Genomic DNA, 23,375 nt, shown 5'->3' with positions numbered 1-23,375 from the left:
TTCACATGTTGTGTCTGCAATTACATCATCTTTTTTCCACAGATGATCAGATCACCTTTGCACGAGCCGGGGTTTTAGAATTTCCCCGCTCTGGGACCCCGTCTGGTTTGTCTGATCGGTGGCCAGCTCCTATGCACATCATGACATAACGTTCCCACGCCGAGCGCAGCTCCAGGACGACAGTCACCTTGTGAAGCGCTGATGTCCCAGTATTTCCACATTCAATGGGTCCAACCGGCTGTCGTGACAACCTGCGATGTGAGGAAGCCGTTGAGTGACCTCACAGTGGAAAGGGTCTATCCCGCTCCCATCTCGCAAACTGAGATTAAATACAGTGCAGGTCCTGAAATGACGAACTGTTCCTTTAAGACGGAAAGTGGAAGTTTGAGGGATGGAGAGTTTATTTCTTTCTTTCACTGAAAATAGGTTAACAAGTCCTGTTTCCTTTGTGTTAAACCCTTTTAAACTCTTCCAGTGGAACTGAAAGGTCAGCGCACGCGCGCGTGTGTGTGTGTGTGTGTGTGTGTGTGTGTGTGTGTGTGTGTGTGTGTGTGTGTGTGTGTGTGTGTGTGTGTGTGTGTGTGTGTGTGTGTGTGTGTGTGTGTGTGTGTGTGTGTGTGTGTGTGTGTGTGTGTGTGTGTGTGTGTGTGTGTGTGTGTGTGTGTTGCACTGCATGCTGTGAAAGTGGACCTCTGTCCCTGGCTCAGCTCTGTGACATTTATTTGAGAGAGAGAGAGAGAGAGAGAGAGAGAGAGAGAGAGAGAGAGAGAGAGAGAGAGAGAGAGAGAGAGAGAGAGAGAGAGAGAGAGAGAAAGAGAGAGAAAGAGAGAGAGAGAATGGGGGGAGCTGAGAGCTGAGATGTGTAAACATGGAAAAAGAGTGAGAGAAGGAGTGAGGCCACGTTTACATGCAACATGGTATTTACATAAAAGGATATTTCCACCTCTATGGTTTCCCCCCATAAAATGTCATTTTCACAAACCTACCTAAAAAAAAACCCTCAATAAGAGCGACTATGAGTGACAGACCAAATCTATTGGCGGCAGAGTAACGAGACGCACAAAGTCATGCTGGCCAATCAGAAACAACAACAATGAATGGTACAAATGACTTCCTGTCGCTTCAGCGATAATGCCGCGAGGCCCGTTTGTTTGGGCCGATACAGAAGTGGAGATGCTACTAATTGTGGCGGGAGACGGGTAAACTACAAGAACATGTTGACCGTGAATCGTGTCAATCAAAGTACAGGGACACACTGGTACTGTGTGAAGTGCAGTGGCTGTAAATACAGGTCGCACACAGATGACGCCATACCGTCGCATGCCGTGCCGCTAAACTCCGTCTCCCGTCTACATGTAAATAAAAAGAGTAAAGAGTTTTTCCAAATCTCCTCTCAGGCTGTCGTTTTCAGATAGAGTCGTGTTCTGTCACTTGGTTTACATGTAAACGAAAGGTCCGAACATAGTAAACTGTTCCTGTTGTTCTGAGTCTGAGACAGAAGAGAAATGAGAGAAAAGAGATCAAATAAGATCATTGGGAGAGAGCCAGACAAACAAAGGAACAAAGAAATTAGACAAACAACTTGTTCTCCATCTCAGCAGCTTTGCTTCAAGTTAGAAATGTAGAAAACTTTGGGAGGAACTTTCAGTCTGACAGGAACGAGCTCACAGCTATTCCACACACGTGGAGAGCAGAAAATGCTCGGACCAGATAAACTCCAAGATCTAAATAAAGTTAAAGACACTGTTTTCTATTGGTTTTTTTTATTATGCTCACGTTAGGATCTTGAGTTGATTTCCTCTCTCACGGGCTTGTTTTGTGAAAGAAACGACAACAGTAACCGTCCTCTGGTGGCTGAGAGAGAGAACTGCATTTATTTTTTAAATCATTTTTGATCGAGTTGGATTGAATCTTTTCCAAGTTAGTTTTTGAAGCAGAGAATAAATTGAATAGAAGATATCTATGGTTACCATCAAACTTCACCCAACAAAAGCTGTGATTGTAACTGTGAACAATTAATAAAGTCTTAAAGAGGTCATATTTTGCAAAATTCACCTTGTAAATGTTTTTCCAGCAGTAATAATTGTCTCCACACCTGGAACGACGCACCAGAAGTAAAGACAGTGTGTCCTCTCTCTCTCTGGCTTGTTTCAGGTTTTAAAAAGTGTGTTGCTCCAACCAGCCAATCAGAAATCAAACCCTATATAGTGTCATCGGGGGTTTAGCCAATCACAATCAAGGTAGGCTCCTCCCCTTTGACTCCTCCCACAATTGGGCAGCTCTGCTCTGGCACATGGCACCACGAGAGGAAGAACTTCCTCCTCCTCTTCCCATAGGTGGGCATGTGTGGGCGGAGCCAGTCCAGCTCACACAGACACAGCAGATTCTGAATGTAGCTCCTATGATCCAATATTCAAATGGAGGGAAATCAAGGAAAAACTTTGGATTTGGGGCAAAAACATTTTAATTCAACATTCCTGAACCAACAAGACGATGTGAAAGTGTTGAAAATCTGCATAATATGACCCCTTTAAGAGTTTAGGAATGTTATAACATAAGAATGTTAAAAAAAAAAAAAAAAAAAGAAAAACATGATTTTACAGTGTAACAAAAGTAAGTTCATTGATTGAATATCTACCAAAATCTGTTTAAATTGAAGGATTTTGTTTAAACTTGATTAAATGTCCAATTATTTACAGGAATCTTGTCGTTTTAAATACATTTTGTCATCATAATTTTTTTTTAATTGGGTGTTTTCAACAACAAATTTAGATTTTTCAGAAAACAAAACAATATAAATAGTTTTCCGTACTCGGTGTCTGCTGTACATGTGGTTCTCACTGTTAAATCTAAAAATGTTTTAGTTGTAAGTCATAAGTGAATTGAAATTACTGTGCTCTAATTAAAAATAAAATAGGAAACACGGTAAGTGTGAGTAAATATGAAACAAACTTTTTAAACTTAACACACTTATAATAGGTAATGAAGAAGAATATCATTGGAAATGTAGTGATTTCCTGTGAGAGTGATGTCCAGGAGAGTGATGTCCAGATTGAAACCAGCAGTTTCAGGGTTAACCTGATATTTCAGATCCCAGGACGGTCTCGGGTTCGAGGGAGCTCTCCGAGGGGATTCTTCCCCGCGATATTCCAGGATTTCCAGGACCAGCCAGAGTCATCTTACTGTGCTGTACAGCACACAGATCAGATTCAATGACCCTGTAACCTCTCTCTACCTCTCTCTCTCTCTCTCTCTCTCTCTGCTCCCTCCCCCATCCCCTGAGGTCACAGCTCCATCACTCCCCCTCCTGCCTCCCTACGCCACCCCCCGCCTGTGGTACTGCTGTGGTAACACAACACTGACCGCTGCCGTTTCCATGGTGACCGGTCCCCTGAGGACCCCGCCTCCTCCCGCCTCAGCATCTTGAGCAGCCATGGGGCGACTCCTGAGGTGGAGATTCACCTTTTGTCTCCATCAGCAGGGCTAACTATAGACACGGAGGGCGGCTGACACACACTGTGAGCCGCTTCCTGCAGGTACGGAACCAATCGGACCATCATGAGCCGGCAGAAAAAAAAAAAATCACAATTTCATCAAGATATTCAGCTTCACCATGAAGCTTTATCATCTCTATGAAAGAAACATTTCCACAAAGTGCCGACACGTACGGACTCCACACTATGGAAACACAGATGACGGATGTTTTCATTCAACCAAGTGACGACTTGTTGCTGAATGCTTAAAGCAAAATTCCCCCCATCATGGTTTTCTAACAGTAATATGCATCCCCGTGTCGGTGCATGAGGACCCGGAAGGGAGGGAAGTTTTCCCTCTATGTCAAGAGGGGAAATAACCAGTAATCTCTCTGGTCCTGAATCCTTCTTTTAAACCTCCCACAGATGGAGGAGTGCCGCCTTACTGAAGCAAGTACTAAATATATTGGAAATAATATGGAGAAACCCTAACAGTTCTTCTTACAGTAAGCAGGAGCAAGCAGTAGCTGCTTACTAGTAACTGTAATAACAAATACCGCCTATGTAACCTATTCAGACATTATTAGGGAAATTAACCGTGACAGCTTCTGCATCACCACTGCGATGTTTGTGAGCCTCCAACACTGCAGACATCAGGGCATGAAGCAGGCGCCTTCTCCAAGGGTTGCCAGGTCTGACTCACCATTCCCAGCCTAAACGCAACATAAAAGCCACCCGCCTCTATAAAAACCAGCCCAAATCTCAAACTCCGTAGGAACTCATGTTAAAACCGTAAAACTATCATGTTAGTAATAAAGAACACACCATAAGCACACATCTGCACTCAACAAAACAGAGAAAAAAATGACACAAATAGGGGCCCCAAGAAGCCGAATTGGGCAGAAGCTGCCCAATCTGGCAACACAGATCTGCCGAAGAGGAGTGTGGAGTCGGTGTGGCGAGACACAGTCGAGAAAGACACACAGAAACAGCCTGTTGTTCCCGGCGCTCACTAGAAGGAGTGTGATGCTGGCTGACATTCAGCACCAAGATGGGCCTCCAGGTAATAAACTTTGAATACAATGTTGGACAGATGACGGCTGTGTAATATGGGAACTTTGAATAAAACCTTAGAGAAAGAAACCCAAATTTATAGAAACCACTTATTGGAGATGTTCTTTTGAGTTTCAAGTTGGGTTTGTGTCCGTTCCAATAAGAAGGTGGGTGAGAAGGCAGGATCAGTGAGGGAAGCTCCACCCAGCCACCGGGGGGCGACGGACATGTCTGGAAATGACCTTTGGGTAGTGGACACGTGATCCAGCCAAGCCAATTATTCTTCATATTTAAAAGTCTGACCTCTTCTATAATCTCACTGAGTACTTCTGAGTATCACTCAAGAGTTTTAACTGTCATTCTTGTGTCCTATTGTGAGTCGTACAGCATGCTGGCATTGAATATTAAGAAGAAACCTCGTTGCTCCTCCTCCAGATAGAACGCATTGCGGCGTACTTACGGGAGCTGACCGTGTCCACGTACTGAGGCAGGTAAGACGCCCACACGTCGATGGTGTCTTTGCGTCCCGACTGGCCGATACGTCTCAGCTCCGCCAGCAGGAGAGCCTGGGCTGCTTCTCGCACCTAGAACACCAGCAAACCTCTGAGACGATGGCTGTGGAGTGATTTCAGTGTGAGGAAACATCGGAGGATTTCAATCGGAGAACTCCGGGATCCGTTTCTTTCCCTGAATGGATTGAATAACTTAATGCAGCAAGCTCGTTAACGGTGGATTAGTTTCTTGGTATCCAGTGCAGATATGTGTGACGGCAAGTACTTTTCTAATTTCTGTTCAGGCAGACATAGTTTTTTTTTTTTCCCCCTCCCTTCAAAATCCTCCGATGCTTCCTCAAGACAAATGATCTACTAAAAGCTTATGTACAATGTTGAACAAAGTGTCGTGGTGCTAAAGGGCCTTTAATCCAAAAAGCTCTTGGTCAAAAGTGAGCCGGACAGATCGATCAAGGGAAAGCAGAGGTGCCTAAGCATCGGTCAGTGGACCTGAACTGGGCCAGTCATAGAACCATACCAGGTTTCAAAGAAAGAACAAAGTTATGAGAGATATGTTCGTTTTTTTCTTTTGTGTTCTTGGTATTTAATTGACCTTAAATCTGGGGTGTCGAACACATTTTCGTCCAGAGGCCACATACAGCACAATTTCCTCTTAAGCGAGTCGGTCCAGTTAAACACAGCCTCAATAACCGAGACGTGTGAACCTTTTAACAAAGTTTTCATGTGTTAAGTCAAAGAGCGTATGCGACGAAACTGTTTATACAAAAGCAAACAACGGCGAATGTCAGTTACGGTTCTACTGCAGCATTATGGGTACAGACCTCCAGACAGCGGTCCTGCCACCTCCGGGCCAACATCTCCAGCAGAGGAGGTCTGAACTTGTCCAGGCCGAGGAGGTCCGGGAGCATGACGCAGTGCATGGCTGCCAGCTGGCTCCATCCTGCACACACACATTCACACACACACACACACACACAAAGAAAAACTATCAGGAAACACTGCAGAGAAGACCGGTGGATCAACTGTCCAATGCTAAAGGACACAGATGGCACTGCTGTCATACAAAAACAGTTCCATGGCCTCACAGCATGACATTTTACTTCCAAGGTCCAATGTTCAAGAATAGAACTGTCAAAGAATCAAAATAGCGGTTTTGTTCCTGTGCCCTCAGATCCATGCAGAAGCATCACTGTGCAGAGCTTGAAAAACTAGAAGACTTGAAGTGCGGTGGGCCTGGGCAATAAAGGACAGCTCGTATAAGAGGACCTGAAATGGAACTCTTACCAAAAGTCGAGGAATAAAGAGAAACTATATCAAGAGGGTGTTCGGTTCTGAGGCCACAGCAATCAATACTGCAAAGAAAATCATTTAAAATGAGTTTAACATCAATCATTTGATGTTTGATATCTGAGGCTTCACTATAGAGGTCCCTCTCGGGGGGGAATCGGTTAAATCTCTTTCACTGTCGTCAGTATTTCGATTAAAAAGCTGTGATTTTAGGCCTAAAAGATACTTTTATATGACAGCAGCGCCTTTCTCGCCACCTGACTCCAACACACTGGATGTATATCCAACAGTAGCCATAGAAAAACACAACACAGTTAAACGGGATGGAGATATTTTGTCAACACGTCATCATTTGTGCTCCTGGCCGAAGCAAATGATTACTTTCTTGAACAGTTAAAGTCTGAGTTTGATGGTACTTTAACAGGGAAACCACAGAGAGACACAACTGTCGTATGGGAAAGTCTTACACCAATATTTCATTTCCTTCAATTCAGAAGAAAACCAATGAAAGACACAAACCCCTCCACGTCATGTGACACACAAGATGTCTATGTAATGCTTGAGAACTGCGACCGGTTTGCTGTAATGTCTTGATTGAAACACACCAAACACAGAAGGAATACACACCAGCTTTTACACGTCTGGGACAAAAATGGACCAAACTGCTTGTGCACCAATTCCAACATGAACTCAACGTCTTATTCACATATATTAGGTTAATATATGGCTTCCAGAGAGGACGTATGGATGCCAGATGCACGTGGGCAATGGACAGTGAATGGCTTCTGGGCAGGAAAGAAATTTATTCAAATTTCTTTGCTTTCGGGGGGGGCCGCCATGTGGACTTACCTGAGGCAGTGACATGTTCAAAGAGATCTCATGTTAAGGTTTGTTACAGGAACATTCTGTGGAGAGGTGGACTGATGTGGACTGTGGTGAAGACACTGCCCACATGTGTTCCACTGTTATCAGTCAACCTCTCTGGGAAACATCAGCACCACTGCCTTGCAGAAACCTTGGATGTTTAAAAAAAAAAAAAAAACATGACGAGACTCACGAAGTTTGCTTGAATTTGGCTTAAAAACCTGGGCTAATCTTGGTTCTGGCTGACGGTCCGGTGCCTCAGAAGGCGACAACGCAACACAATGCAGACGGTTTTCAATGCACCGTCTGTTTTACGGACGAAGCTAATGTTTGCTTGGGAGTTCTTGGCAAACTAAACAATATGGATTCATCAACAGAATCAGTCCCTCAGGATTCAAAGTCCACTAAAAGCTCTCCATCACGGCACAGGCCTTTGTTCGACGCCTTTTTGTATCGGTGCCGTCTGCTTTTGAATCCACTTTGGCGCTTCTGTATTCATGTGCTGCGCTTTTGCGCTGCAGCTGCTGTGTCAGGTTTTCTTTGTCTGTACATTCATTTTGCCGTTTGGATTCGTGTGGCAAATGTTAGCATTTCTACTGGAGCTTGTGTATTGACGCAGTCTGCTATGCATCTCTTTGATATGTGTGCTAGTGCCTTTTCTATTAGTTCTGCGATTGTTTGCATTTGTTCCATCTACATGTTGTAGTTTTTGTTTGAACGTTTTTGTAGCCTTTCCATTCATTTTTATGCTTTTGGGTTTGTGTCGCTGATGTCTTCTATGCATTTGTGTCCATGCTGCAGTAATTGTGTACCATTGCTGGTACAATAAGACGCTACCAGTGAGGCCATTGTGTTTCTGCAGGGCAGTGTTTGAGAAGAAACATTGAGTTGCAATCCCCCCCCCCCCCCCCCCCCAACATAGAATATTCCCATATGTTCTGGAAAGAACAGTCTCTGTTTGCATGCTTGCCGTTTTCCCAGTGTAATAGCATTCCTCATCAGATAGGCTTTCTCTGAAAATGGGAAACTAAGAATTATCAGTTTGGAAGGCACTTTATTTCACTCAAAGTAAAAAAAAAAAAAGAAAAAGAAAAAAAAAGTAACTTTTCAAGTCATTTGAGAGCATTCATTGTTGGACTGGACGCGGCGGCAGACCTCCAGTCCGTTACAAAGTTGAGAATATCTAAGGAAAACGATCTTTCGGTTCAGAGAAGTGGAGCTACACTGATGATACATGTTTGTTTGGTTTTTTTGCAGTGGCGGCTGGTGATACATTTCTTATAATTCTTCAATTGCAGCCAATGTTACCTTCATCGAAATACAGTGTGTTAATAAAGCACATTACAACAATCTGTAGATTTTTTCTCGATTGAGAGAGTTTGTATGTTTCAAGGCTGTTTTTCTTGAATTAGTCATGAGTTTACATGAGTTACTTTAAAGCTAAACCAACCACAGGTAGATTTTCACCAACACATCAATCCATCTTTAAAATATCTTAGAATTGTGCCTCAACTTGCAACATCAACTTTGTTTTTTAAAGCTCGTTGGTTTTCAGTAATTTATAAATGTGAGCATATCTAAAAATGTATAAACCCAAAACAAACCTATACACATTTGCAAAATTCTGAATATATTTCTGCGTGTGTACATTTAAAAATCACCGTCATGGAGAAAGTTGAACCGGACCTGAAGCTTTTCAGCCAAATGTTTCCTTTCAAACAGGTGAACGAGAAGAGAAGTGACAGAGTTCATAATCAGAGACTCACAGCTCGTTATCGTCGTCGCTTCACGTCTGAGAAACAAGCAAGAACAAACCAGAAGTCAAACGCCGAGCAGGTCTGGTCATGAGCGACTTCAAAAACGCCCCAAGTCTCGGTCATCAAACGATGATGATTGGTTTAATTTTATGTCATTCACTCGTGATGTTGATCAGTAATTGGTGAAATTGTGACTAAACCCCGCCTCCTCTGGGCGCTTTTGCCACGTGGGTGGGGTTTGGGGGGGCTAGGGCGCTCTACTGGCCAGCCGCCACTGGTTATTTGTATATTTACATTGAAGCTTCATTCTAACTGTAGGATTAAAAACAGTTCATCCCATTAATGAAGACAGTCTCAGATGGATAAGCTGCAGGTGAAAACTGTGCACCTGCATCAAGGCAGAAGAACATTTTAATCATCCCTGAGCAATTTGTTTTAAAAAATTTGTCAATTGTGAAGAAAATGTTTGATTTTAATTCCCCCGTGACACGTGTGGAAATAGCGAGCATTCAAACACAGAAAAGTCTGGACAAGTGGACATTTACACAGAGGAGACGGACAGAAACAGGGCAGGACTGCACAATACTCGGTAACACAAAGACAAAAAGGGTCAAAGGCTGCTGTCAATACAGTCTCAATAGCATGAGCTCCTCCAGCGGGAGGGAACCCAGCCTGTTTGCAGATGATGCCGTTCTTTACCTTGCCAAGTTATAGAAGTCAAATCAGGTCGATTTTATGTAAATACGTAAAGATTTTTGCACAATTTTAATTAAAACTGCAAATTACAAAGCAGAGGGAGAAAAAAACCAAAAGAAACGTTAGCATTTTGTTCATATTTTTGCTGATGAGGCAACTGAATTTCATCAAACCAGGTCAGACAGATTTTAAAGTTTGATCTATTTCCTTGCTAAGTATTTTGCAGTATTGAATAAATCAAAGGAAAATGTCTTTTTTGTTGTTGTTGTTGACTGGATTGAAAGTGTACTGAGAGAAGCTGCAACGGACAGACAAACAGTGCTGTGGACAACAAACAAGGACAAAAACAGTGCAAGAGACCTGAGACAGGATCTAACGTTTGGCTTCAGACTGATGCAAGGGAAGACAAACGAAGGAACCAGATTGAACGACTGGAGACACAATGAAGGATGCGTTGGCAGAGACAGAGACGGGAGTAAAGGCAGTAGAGATGGAGAAGGTAGATAGAGGACTTGTAAGATACTGAGAAGGGACCGACTAAAAGCAAAAAAGAAAAAACAAAACAGAAAGAGGCTGTGAAGATGGAGAAGGAAAGGCAGAAGATCTCCAAAGGTACGTAACTCTGGGGAGGGAAAAAAAAAGGACTTCCTGCTAAGTTGTACCCATCAGTTCAGGCTGTACCTTCGTTGACTGAGGGGATGTTATGAGATGCAGGGCCGGGGCTAGGGGAGCCCGGGGCCCCATGAGGAGGGCCCACAGGGGCCCCCAGAGCCCCAGCTGTGGCAACGGGGCCAGCTACAGCAGCTTGTAAAGAAAGAGAAACAAATAGTGAAGAAGGAAAAGGTTAGAGAGATATCCAGGTATCAAACACCAAACGGAGAGAGGAGACGAGCAGTCAGGCAGCAGGGAGGAAGAGAAGGTGGTGACGCCAACAACGAGTGGGAAAAAACACTCAACGACAAAAAAGATGGAACAAAAGAAAAAGTCAAAATAAAGGGGAAAAAAAAGTTAAGCAAGAACAAAGTTTGCATTAAGCACAGTTGAGTATTGGTGAGTTTACACCGAGACTAAAACCAAGAACGTCTGTGGCTTTTCCACTTTCAACTTTGTGGAGAAAAGTTCAAATAACGACAACAGCTATGTTAGGAAAATATCTGAACGTCGTCGTAGGGCTAGGGTTATTTTGAAATTAGATAAATAAATAAATAGATAAATAACACACATAGAGGCCTCTTTGGAAGAATGAGATTAAATGGGCAAACTCCTGTGGAAGCCATGAATCTTAAGGCGAACTTTACACTCCACACAACACGGGAGGGAGACCAGGGCTGTGACTGGTCCTCTACAACATCATGGACCCACAAGAACTGTGATTAGTCTTCTAGCACGTCACAGGACCTCCAGGGCTGTGGCTGGTCCTCCAGTACGAAGGGGAGCATGTGAAGAAACTCCACACGTGAGCCAAGTGAGGACGTTAGTAAATGTGCACTTTATTGGAGAAGCTGTTCTGGAGTGATCAGCACACACCGCCACAGGGCAGGGCAATACATTCTGGTTTTGGTGTCGTCCATGATGCATTGCACATTTCCAATAACATGGAGGACGACGTGCAAGAAGCCAACGTGCAGCTCGGTACTACAGTCTGCTGGTTTAAAACTCAGCCACTGCCCATCTTTGAGACAAACTGCTCATTATGACCAAAACATAAAGACAACTGCTCCATCCACAGCCTCCAGGGTTATGGAGGTGAATTCCTGAGCAAGGGCATACAACGGTGCAGAAGTTCCAAGGTGAAGGGACTGTGTGGAGACGACCCACCGCCCTATGCTTGCTGTAGACACAGTGGGAATATTTGTTTGGAGAGTTTTAGCCGGTGTCTGTCAGAGCTGTCAACCAATATTCACTTTAATTAATTGGACACTGAGCTGCAGAACCTACAAATACTTTCAAGAAAAGTCTGAGAAAACAAACAACTTGTGTTAGCATTTATCGTCATTTGCCTCAGAACCAGCGCAGATTTAAACAGCTCTGGATGTAAAGTTACAGCTGGCGAAGTGAAAAGATAAAGAATAGCCTACAGAGAAGCTATAAAAAATATATAAGGCAGTATTTCCATACCTGTAGATTGCAAACATTGTAATTCATCTAGAGATTTTTTCGATTGGCTGATGAGGTCATTACCATTGATGTGTGAATGTTTTCCATTGGGATATGGGGATTCCTTCATAATAATCTCCCAGTATGAACAACATTATCGTCATCACTCACCTTCAGACTAATGAGCTCAATGTTATCGGATGCGGTTTACAGGAATTATTTCTAAGCTACTCTGACCACAAAAAAGGACACTGCGCAAGGGAATGCATACATAAATATAAAAGAATGCCAGGAATAAATAAAGGACAAAAAAACTGTAAAAGTAGTGTGTCACTCAAATTCTAAAAAAAAAAGGGAATGGTAAAACAAATGGGCACATAACCAGGAAAACAAACGTTACTAAAATTCCCAGCAAACGCTCGACACAGGAATGAAACTCATGGGTTAATTTGAAGATGAAAACAAAAATGTATTTAAACATTTCAACTTAAAATGTCCATTATTCAAAACAAAACAAAAAACAAAAACAAAAACCATAACCTGGAAGAAACTCAACTTCCTCTACACATCACACGCATTACGAACCTTGGATGGCCAAACCCAATCTGTTGAGTAGTAAAAGAAAGCAGGTGAACATTTAAAGACACAGTCAGCCACACGGAGAAAACATGGAAGACAAGAGACGACAGAGAAAACACTTACACGTGGTGAGGACAGAAAAGAGGGCATGAAGGAAGAAGAAGCTCCACAAATACCAGAATAGAGAGTAGAAGCCAGTGAGGAGATATCGTGGAAGGGGAGTACTTGTGAAAGTTGTTTTTTTTGGTCCAGGCACGAGGCTGAAGCCATGCAGTGAGCGAAACGTGAAGGTGAAAATAGAGATAGGAGGAAAGAGTGAGAGAAGAAGTGACGAGAGAGAAACCAGAAAGAATCTGTTTCGCATACTTCATGTATTTTAGAAAGTGACCTGTTGGCTCACATTTTAGTTGAATTATTAACATTATAAAATAAAATATCTATATATACAGATGACACTCTACAATTGATGCTGTATTGATCATATTAAAAAGACCCTTGAAGATCAAACAGACATGGTATTATTATTATGTTAGGAGCTCAAGTATTTCTTTTGACTTCATCAAATACTGGCAGCAGAATGGAGATATCAATTCCCTCTGTGATAGTAGTAACATTATTTACCAAGGTTCCAGTTGTCACAGTGTCCTAAGCAACATTTTCACTGCTGCTTGGTAAATTCACCTTCAAAAGACGTGAGATTGCAGCCAAGAAATGACTTGAAAAGACAAGTAGATTATTTTGAATCAGCATCACACACATTCCTTGTTTGAATCACATTTGACCTCATTTATTCAAAAGCAGCAGCGTAAACAACATGATGCGATACTGCAATTGAGTTTTAGTAAAGTTATAGAAAAAGGTTCCCAAAAATGTGAGTTAAATTCAGTAAATGCGTGTATTTGGGATTTCTAACTTCCATATCTGATTATTGACAAGTCACATGAGCTCTGATGCACCCTGGAGCTTTCATACCAACACTGCAGACAGAAGTTACAGAGGTTTTGTTGCATTATTGTTGCACTAGAAGTCATCCAGCATAAATTCAGGGTTGTTGTTGGTTTTTTTTTGTTTTTTTTTTAAATGTACCATATTTTCTTCGCATTGCTCAAAACCAGAAGTGTCGATATACAGCCAATCAAAGTTGTGGCCCCTGTGGTGCACGAAACAGGCCCAGTTCAGGCCTGGATCTTTCACCTCGTCCGGGAAGAGCTGAGAAACAAGATGAGTTTAGCAAAACACAGCTAACAAGTCCATTTGCTTGAGATACTTAACAAACCCACTAAACCCTACACCTGAGTTTGTAACTGAGTAGCGCAATTCCACAAAGATATATGCAGGCATTCATACTCCATAAGCAATTTTTTTTTTTTTCATAAACAAGATCATTTGTGAAATTCAAAGAAAAAAAAAACAATTCTGCAGTTTAGTCACTTTGAAGCACAGGAAAGATCCGCTGTTTGGGTTCGCACACGACCAAGAGAAATATAGTACTTTGATTAGCTTCAGGTTGGAGGAACTCTCTTTTGATGATCAGCTGGACAAATGTCACAAAGACATGAGGGAACATTGGAAAATGTTTCCGCATGATGGGGGAACATAACTGTGAAGTGTGTGATGTGCAGCCTCCCGGGCCTCACTGCTCAGCCCTCTGCTGCTGCGCTGCACTCTATTAAAAGGAGGAGGCCTCCTCATTTATTTCCATGTGAAAAGAAAGTGTGTGCAGGGTTAACAGCACTCTGCTTCACAAAGCCCCCCCCCACACACACACACACAAAAACCCCCACCCACCCACCCCAACACACACACACACACACACGCACGCACGCGCGGGAAGCAAGCTGAGCAGAGGTCACGGCCGAGCGTTCCCTCTGAATTCTGGTGAATGGGCGTGCGGTGTGAATAAGTCCACGAGCTTGTCACGCTTGGCCTCCATTAAGGCGTGACAATAGCTCTGAAACCCCGCCTCCGACCAACACCCGAGGGTGCCACTTAGGGCGCACGTGTGTGTGTGTGTGTATGTGTGTGTGTGTTGGGGAGCAGGCAGATGGTGACGGCCTTTTTGAAACATCCCCTACTGACAACGGGAGCAGGTTTCTGGCCACAATGAAAGGACCACAACTTTTATATTTTCACCTTCACCGGGAGAGATTCCAACTCTCACAATTCAGTTCATGTTCATTAAAGCTCGAAGGGTAACATTTGAGAAGGGTATCGTCAGGGAAGTCATGATGCCATACACTATAATCCGATATATAAGAATCGATGGTCCTATATAGAGTCTCTAATAATAGACAAGTACATCTCATCATATTGGTAAAAGAGTTAGATTGATTCCGAGGTGAAACCACACAGACGTGTACAGAGAACAAAACGCTATAAACATGAAGAAAATGGAGAGCACCCGACATCCGTATGGACTGATGACGAATCGGATGCTATCAGGGGTGAGTCTGAACTATGAAACTACTGATCTGGATGATAAAACTAGAATACTGACCACGAGTCAAACCACTACAGGTCCGCCATGTTTGTTTACAAGTGAATGTACAAAAGGAACATTGGAACCTTGAGAGCTGCTATAACAACTTAATGTATAGATTGGAAAAATGTTCTCGATATAGCTAACCTCCACAAAGTGTGCAATTTGCCCCCAGTCATCAAACGTTGTTTGCAAATGGGTCACGTTTTGTCCATTTGTGCAACTGCTGAAGCCTGAGTCAGCTTAGCCAGTTAGTAGCTAGTCATGTTTATCCTGCTCTCTCGTTCAAACATTAATAATTGCTGGCCTTCCCTGTTCACAAATTTGTGTTGATTCCAGGCTGATGAAGCTCGATATGAGATTCAGAACACATCTATACAACGGGGATCTAGTTTACCTCATGAATCCAAGCTTTCTCACCCTGGCTAGTCTCAGTTTCCAGGAAATCCCACATTTTTCCAACAACCTGTATGAGCAAACATGGTTATTTTGTTTGTGTCTCGACAAGATGGAGCTGAGGAAAAGTGAACCATCAGCAACTGGTCTCACATTGTTAAACTTTATTTTTGTAATGGTATACACAAGCCACGGTTCAGTACAGACCTCGGTGTGGGGGTATGGGGGACTTGGCTCAGTACGTACCTCGGTACAGGGGACTAGGTTCAGTACGTACCTCGGTATGGGAGACTAGGTTCAGTACGTACCTCGGTATTGGAGACTAGGTTCAGTACGTACCTCGGTACGGGAGACTAGGTTCAGTACATACCTCGGTACGGGGGACTAGGTTCAGTATGGACCTCGGTATGGGGGACTAGGTTCAGTATGGACCTCGGTATGGGAGACTAGGTTCAGTATGTACCTCTCAGTTCAATACGTACCTTGGTATGAGGGACTCAGTTCAGTACGTACCTCGGTATGAGGGACTCAGTTCAGTACGTACCTTGGTATGAGGGACTCAGTTCAGTACGTACCTTGGTATGGGGGACTCAGTTCAGTACGTACCTCGGTATGGGGGACTCAGTTCAGTACGTACCTCGGTATGGGGGACTAGGTTCAGTACGTACCTCGGTATGGGGGACTCGGTTCAAGTACGTACCTCGGTATGGGGGACTAGGTTCAGTATGGACCTCGGTATGGGGGACTAGGTTCAGTACGTACCTCGGTATGGGGGACAAGGTTCAGTACGTACCTCGGTATGGGAGACTAGGTTCAGTACGTACCTCGGTATGGGGGACTAGGTTCAGTACATACCTCGGTACGGGGGACTAGGTTCAGTACGTACCTCGGTACGGGAGACTAGGTTCAGTACGTACCTCGGTATGGGGGACTAGGTTCAGTATGGACCTCGGTACGGGAGACTAGGTTCAGTATGTACCTCGGTATGGGGGACTAGGTTCAGTATGGACCTCGGTATGGGAGACTAGGTTCAGTACATACCTCGGTACGGGGGACTAGGTTCAGTATGGACCTCGGTATGGGGGACTAGGTTCAGTACGTACCTCGGTATGGGGGACTAGGTTCAGTATGGACCTAGGTATGGGGGACTAGGTTCAGTACGTACCTCGGTATGGGGGACTAGGTTCAGTACGTACCTTGGTATGGGGGACTAGGTTCAGTACGTACCTCGGTATGGGGGACTAGGTTCAGTACGTACCTCGGTATGGGGGACTAGGTTCAGTACGTACCTCGGTATGGGGGACTAGGTTCAGTATGGACCTCGGTATGGGGGACTAGGTTCAGTACGTACCTCTCAGTTCAGTACGTACCTCGGTATGAGGGACTCGGTTCAGTACGTACCTCGGTATAGGGGACTCGGTTCAGTACGTACCTCGGTATGGGGGACTCGGTTCAGTACGTACCTCGGTATGAGGGACTCGGTTCAGCACGTACCTCGGTATGGGGGACTCGGTTCAGTACGTACCTCGGTATGGGGGACTCGGTTCAGTACGTACCTCGGTATGGGGGACTCGGTTCAGTACGTACCTCCGTATGGGGGATTCGGTTCAGTACGTACCTCCGTATGGGGGACTCGGTTCAGTACGTACCTCCGTATGGGGGACTCGGTTCAGTACGTACCTCCGTATGGGGGACTCGGTTCAGTACGTACCTCCGTATGGGGGACTCGGTTCAGTACGTACCTCCGTATGGGGGACTCGGTTCAGTACGTACCTCCGTATGGGGGACTCGGTTCAGTACGTACCTCTCGGTTCAGTACGTACCTCTTGGATCTTTACGTACCTCGGTATGGGGGGCTCGGTTCAGTACGTACCTCGGTATGGGGGGCTCGGTTCAGTATGGATTTGTTACAATGGAAATCAAGCAACAAGATATCACCTCATGTAGAAAACTATTTTTTTTTCCATTTATTCTGAACAGATTGCAGAACAAAAAAAAATCTCCTGTTATAAAAAGTAAACAAGAAACACAATAAAACATAAAACAAATGCATTAGAAGGGTTCTCATACCATTAATTCATTCTGTTTATATAGAGGGAAAAAAACACAATCCCCTATAGGGGATATGCAGAGGGGGAAAGAGCACTAAAATATTCTTCGTAAAAGTACAAGTACTTTGATAAATGTTTACTCAAGCACCAGTCTAAACATTTAATCAAGTGAAAGTAAAAAGTAGCACATATAAAATGTACTCAGAGTAAAAGTCACTGAGTTACTTGTTTGACAGCAAGCGAGTCTCTCCTGAGGAGCAAGACAGACGAAGATAACGTCTGGAAGACGTTGTTCTTAATGAAAGAACAACTTTACAAAAAAGTCCTAAGTAGTTGTAGTAGTAGTTCCATATTGCTTGTCACATCTGTGTACACAGAGCACAACTCTTCTAATCCATTCACTCTGTGAATGTATTTGTAATGGCTTCATTTGAAATTGCCGCGCAGTGCGCTACTTTTATTCAAACATAGTCAAGTACAGAATTTCAAAACAACCTAATAAAGTCCAAGTACATAAAAGAAAAACTACTCAATTACAGTAAGACAAGGAAATGTAATTGGTTATTTCCCACCTCTGGAGATATGTATATGCCACTTGCTTCTGTGACGCTGTGGTCCCGCCTGTGGGGATAAATTGTCGCGCACGAGTTGTTTTTTCCTGGTGCCAGTGACTGATATTGTATATAAATAGCATATGTAAAGCGGATTGTCCACCATTATGTTGCCTGGGAAGCCAAAGTGTTCTCAAACGTGTGATTCCAATGAGGCCAGCGACTTGAACTCCATGATCACTTTTCTTCTTCGTCTGTTCTTGTAACTGCTTTAACTTCTTCTTCTTCTTCTTCTTTTGTAATTCTGGTTGCTGGCAGCGCTCAGGCTCATTACTGCCACTTGGACTGAAGGGAGGACTGTAGCGCCGTATTATGTAATAATGGTGCGATATGTCATGCGTATAAGAATTTGATTACATAATGAATTGAATGAAAATGTATTACATATTGACATCCTGATGTCTGTCCTACACAGTACTTCTACTTTAGCGACTAAAAATAGTGTCCTAAAAAGAGCAGTGACTCCTGAAACGTCTTCAAACCAAACAGGTTTTCTCCCTCAGCTAAAGTTGTGTGTTCTTCTTACTGCTAGCTTTGCCTTCCCCCAACAGGTATTCTCAAAATATAAACACCACAAGGTTTTTTCTGACATGTTGGCTGGAGGATGTTGTGTTCATCTTTGTCAAACGTAAGCTGTGCCGGAGTGGAGAGACTCAGTCTGATGCTTGGTCCACGTCTCTGCAATGATCTTGTTCTTCTGGCGACCGTGGCTCAGGTGGTAGAGTGGTCGTCTTTCGTGAGTGAGAGGTCGGAGGTTCGATCCCAGTCTACACCGGTCTATGTGTCGAAGTGTCCTTGGGCAAGACACTGAACCCTAAATTGCTCCCAGTGGTTCATTAGCGCCTTGCATGGCAGCTCTGTCCCATTGGTGTGTGAATGTGAGCGTGAATGGGTGAGTGAGCTGATATGTAATGCGCTTTGGGACTGCACTCAGTGTGGTTAGAAGGCGCTATATAAATCCAGACCATTTACCATTTATTTACCATTTCTGTCATAGCCTGGAGCAAGGAGTCGCTCTTTAAACTGTGCTGCATTGGTTTTCGGGGCAAAGTGTGTGAGCCGGCGCAAAAGATACTTGTGTTTTGGGGAGAAGAGAGTTTCACGCTCTCAGGCTTTGATGACAAAATCTTAAAACTCGGGCGTCTTGAAGCAGAAGGACATTGAATCCCAGCCCAAGGTGACCCAGATCACCTTGAACGAGTCATCAGGAAGGGAAACGGTGAGTCGAGTGGTTCTCAACTTCTAATGAAAGCACCATGAAAACGGCCATCACATTCTCAAGGAGGAAGAAAGTAACAGGCACTTTTTGTGAAAATATTTGTTTGTTCCTGACGTTTAATCGACCTTCAAGAATATGAACAAAGGCTTTCCACTGGTTGGTTGCCGCCTTTAAATCTCCATAATACCTGCCTTAAACCTGCCTCGTTTGAAAATCACTTCCCTGCGTGTCTGACCTTCTTAAAACCTCCTCAACAAAACCGAAGACATTGAAAAGAGGTTTTAGTTTCCCCAAACTCAAAGCATTGATGTAAAATTACAAGCAGCCAAGCAGACTGACGGGAGGTTCAACGTCTCCGCTCTCACGTCAGAAACAAGAGCCTTTTAAAGACTTGCTGACCTGGGAAACCGCAGCGGCTTCCTCCTCCGACACTCCTGCTTTCTTTTATTTAACCCTCTGTGGGTTTTATTGCCGGTGGGCTGTATTATCTAACCCCACCTCCCCTCACCCCCCCCCCCCCCCCCCCCCCCCCTTCCCCTTCCCCTTCCCTCCCCTCGCGCACTGTCCCAGGGGCGTTTGGAAGCGAGCGCTCCCTCCTTTTGTAGTTACCTTGTTTGATCTGGGCCTGTAGCGCCGGGTTGGAGGGCTGGGGGGGGGCGGCGGCCGTCCTGCGAGGGGTCTCCGGGGTTCCTCCTGGTCTGGGGGGCCTGGAGGACGATCACAAAGGAGAGGCATGAAATATTAAAGAAGCAGGGACACACACACACACACACACACACACACACACACACACACACACACACACACACACACACACACACACACACACACACACACACACACACACACACACACACACACACACACACACACACACACACACACACACACACACACACACACAGAAAGTAACATAGAAGATACGCCCAAATAACACAATCAGAACAAGATTTTTACTAAAAAATAAATGAAAGTTCACTGTGTGCATGTGTGTGTGTGTGTGTGTGTGCGTGCACTCAGGCTCCAGCCTATTGGATTTCGGTTGGAGGACACGGTTCCTTCTGAGCAGGCTGGAGGCGTCTGACTGTCAGTGACACACAAACACTTCCAATGCAACAATCAATCGTCTGGCCCATTGGGGTTGCCAGGCAACCAAAACTTCCAGGAAAAGTCCTCAGTTAAAAAAAAAAAGAAAGAAAAAAAAAAAAGATTGCCACAATGAGGAGATAAATGTTCGATGAGATTATAAATCACAAAGAAAAAGCTTCATCTAAATACATGAAATACTCTGATCCAGTAGGTTCCAATAGGAAGTAAAGAGGTGCTTCATCACGATCCTGATCGCACAGACGTCCCCCTCGCCGGGGTCAAATTGTCCCGACTGTGCACGTCGGATACGTGACGTCATCACCAGATGCTTCAGACGTGCTGCTCTGAGAAAGGGGTGGTGGAGAAGCAGGACTGATGGCTGCAGAAGACAAAACTGCTGCTAAGTGAAGAATTATCTCCTGATCAGACTGAAAAAAAGGTGTTTTGGTTTCTGAAAGAAACACCACAAGCTCAACTCATCAAGAAAAATAAACCCATCGTCAATACATATGATCAAAATGTATAAAAGACAAAGAAAACTAGATTTTTTTTTTAAAGAAAGTAACTCCTGCTCCCGCTTTACTTCTCTTGGTGGCAACTGCAATATTAACAAGTGATATATGTAATATTAGCAGGCACAAAATCTCATTTATTGCCTGCTTTGATTACTGTGACAGCGATTTTGTAAAGACAAACATGCTGAAGGATGCAGAAATCAAGTGTCTTAACAAGTGTGAGCAACTTTAACCAGGAGAGAAATGCTGTTTTCGAGGATTTCAGATCTATTTGTTGATATGAACAGTCAAAGAAGGACATGCCTGAACATTTTTATGTGGAATGAATGAAAAAAAATTTTTTTTTTTTGGGGGGGTGGGGGCAAAGGGCTAAGTCACCACTAATGGCAACATGTTGGAAAAAGTGCTGACTTTTCTCCTTTAAACTTTAGATCCTTGGGGGGCTAAAAAAGTGGGAAACCATTTCAAATGTACTGCCCATGATTTGAAGTTGAATGAGATGAATGAAGAAAATGTTGTCGTCGTTCCTCACTTCATTTTAAGAGAGGAGTCAGGTGTTCCAGACTTCAGCCCTCCTCGGATGAATCGGGCTGAAGAACCACTGTTGTGGTTGTTATGATGAAATACTAAAACACTAAGAGCATGGGAGTGCTTCTTTTTTCAAACTCTGCCACAGCGAGAGGAATCTGCTCATAAATGTAGGATGGCCGACGGAGGAGAAAGACCAAAACACCTTCAAAAATTGACAAGTGCAGGTTTGCAGAGCAGAGATGGAGGACCTGCCTTGAATTTTGGACAGAAGTCTTCAGTTCCTGGCCTGAGGCGGCACAATTAGCCCAGGTGATCTTGGACGCTGGAGAAGTTCTTCACACGGGAAAAAGTAATGAAGAGTTCTTTGAAAAGTTTGCAGGTTGTTTCATTAGATATGGACGTGGACGGAGGAGGGTGGATTTGTTCCGCTCAGGGCAAACATTTTGAGGATTTATGCAAATAAATGTTTCTCCATTTGAAGGTTTAGAAACATTTTTCGCAATTCAGGAAATCTTTTCAAATTTTTAAGATTGAAAATCGGCAAATTTAGATCATTTATGTATACAATTAGTAAATGTTCTAAGATAGCATTTAATGCCGTCAAAAAATATTTATTGCACTTCATAGTTTTCCAGAAACTAAGACAAGAACCAAGAGAAGAATAAAAGCTGCAGACATGTTGAACGGGTCCCATCGCACCCAGGCACACTGGAATGTTGAGCATGCCCAGGTTTTGTGTAGGTCAGAGTGCCATGGAAATATCGGCAAACAATATTACATGAAAGTACAAAAAAAAAAAAAGTGACATTTTTGATCCACTGTCAGCAGAGACTGGCTGTATAATAATTCCTTCCATTCCAATAGGACGTCTCACCCAGCTCTGCTGCATAAGGAACTTTAAGCTTTTTTTTAAAAACAAATATGAGCTGACAATCATCTGGTCTTGACAAAAAAAATGGTACAATATGTTTACATAATGCAAAGCACAATATAGGGTTTCTGTTCATTCGTCAATTTCTCTTTTGTTTTTCATCCATTTTATCCTTTTATTTCAAACAGAACTCTAGGAAGGCTTCAGAGCCGGTCCAGTCTGACAGCCGATCCAGCTGCCGGTCCAGAAGCCGGATCAGTGGCAGGTCCGGACCAGAAGGAGAAATGCTTACTCCACGGTAAAGCACAAAATAAACACTCCTGACACACTGTGACGTCGCAATAATCCACTTTGTTATTCAGTAAATGCACATTTTTAACACCCTGGTTTCATGGTTTTATTAAGAGGCGGTCGATGCAGGCAAAGCACAGGACTGCACTTCAGCTGCAGCTTTAATGTGCCACATTGGCTCTGGATGCAGACTAAACTAAGGTTTCTGGGCCTGAACCTCCATATACCTCCTTCTCCTCTCTACTTCCTGTCTGGAGTTTGAGGACCGGGTTTGGATGCAGGTTTCCTTCTTGGGGAAACTCTCAAAGTCGATGAGACCTTCATCCTCCATTGCTCTGGCTGACGAGTTCTCCCATCATCTGGATGAATGGCGAGTTAAAGTGTGTGGACCACGCCCCTGGGCTTCCCGTCACACGTCACCGGCTCTCGGCTCAGGCTGTGCACGCGAGCGAGGCTGAGGTTTCCATGCCGGCTCCCAACATGGAGCGCGAGCAGCTGGAACTCCACCGAGACGCTCGCTGACGTAGAAGATCAATTTTCCAATAACGCACAGATCCCGCCGGCCACAAGATATTGTGCGTCACCTTGGTTCGCGAGAGCTGAGGAAACTCAATACTTGTGTTAAACACCTCTCTCCACGAGGTTCATGAACAGCTCACCTTTCACTGTCTTCCCTCTTCAAAGCAGGAGTGAAATCGCCTTCAAAACATTCCAACTGTTTGATTCGGAAACAGACAATTGAGCGCGAGGCCGGGATGACAGAAACGCGCCAGAAGAAGAAAAGTCAGATAAGTATCTTCCCCGAGTCTCTGCCTGTTTTATGGAGTCTGACTCTGACCCTCCCTGCAGGAGCGCCTTTGAAGCGGAGTTGACCAAACGATGAAATGTTGTGTTGATGTTACAGCAGCTGGACCCCTCGACCTCCACGTTAAATCTTTCACAGCACAATGAGAACTCAGACAGACTAAACAATCAGCCTCTCTCACACACACACATGCAGGACA

General features: G+C 44.0%; 1 protein-coding gene across 1 annotated transcript in view; it reads right to left on the bottom strand.

The window, feature by feature from the left end:
• wdr7 (WD repeat domain 7) overlaps positions 1-23,375 on the bottom strand; it is a 115,011-nt gene that overhangs the window by 54,525 nt on the left and 37,111 nt on the right. The window contains 3 exon segments of the mRNA XM_080510095.1: positions 4,987-5,110; positions 5,860-5,978; positions 19,684-19,781. Of these exon segments, the coding sequence (XP_080366221.1) occupies positions 4,987-5,110; positions 5,860-5,978; positions 19,684-19,781 (341 nt within the window).

Source organism: Blennius ocellaris (genome assembly GCF_963422515.1).
Source record: "Blennius ocellaris genome assembly, chromosome: 15".
Classification (NCBI taxonomy): domain Eukaryota; kingdom Metazoa; phylum Chordata; class Actinopteri; order Blenniiformes; family Blenniidae; genus Blennius; species Blennius ocellaris.
Note: the sequence above shows the minus strand (reverse complement) of the source record. Positions and strands in the feature narration are given on the sequence as shown.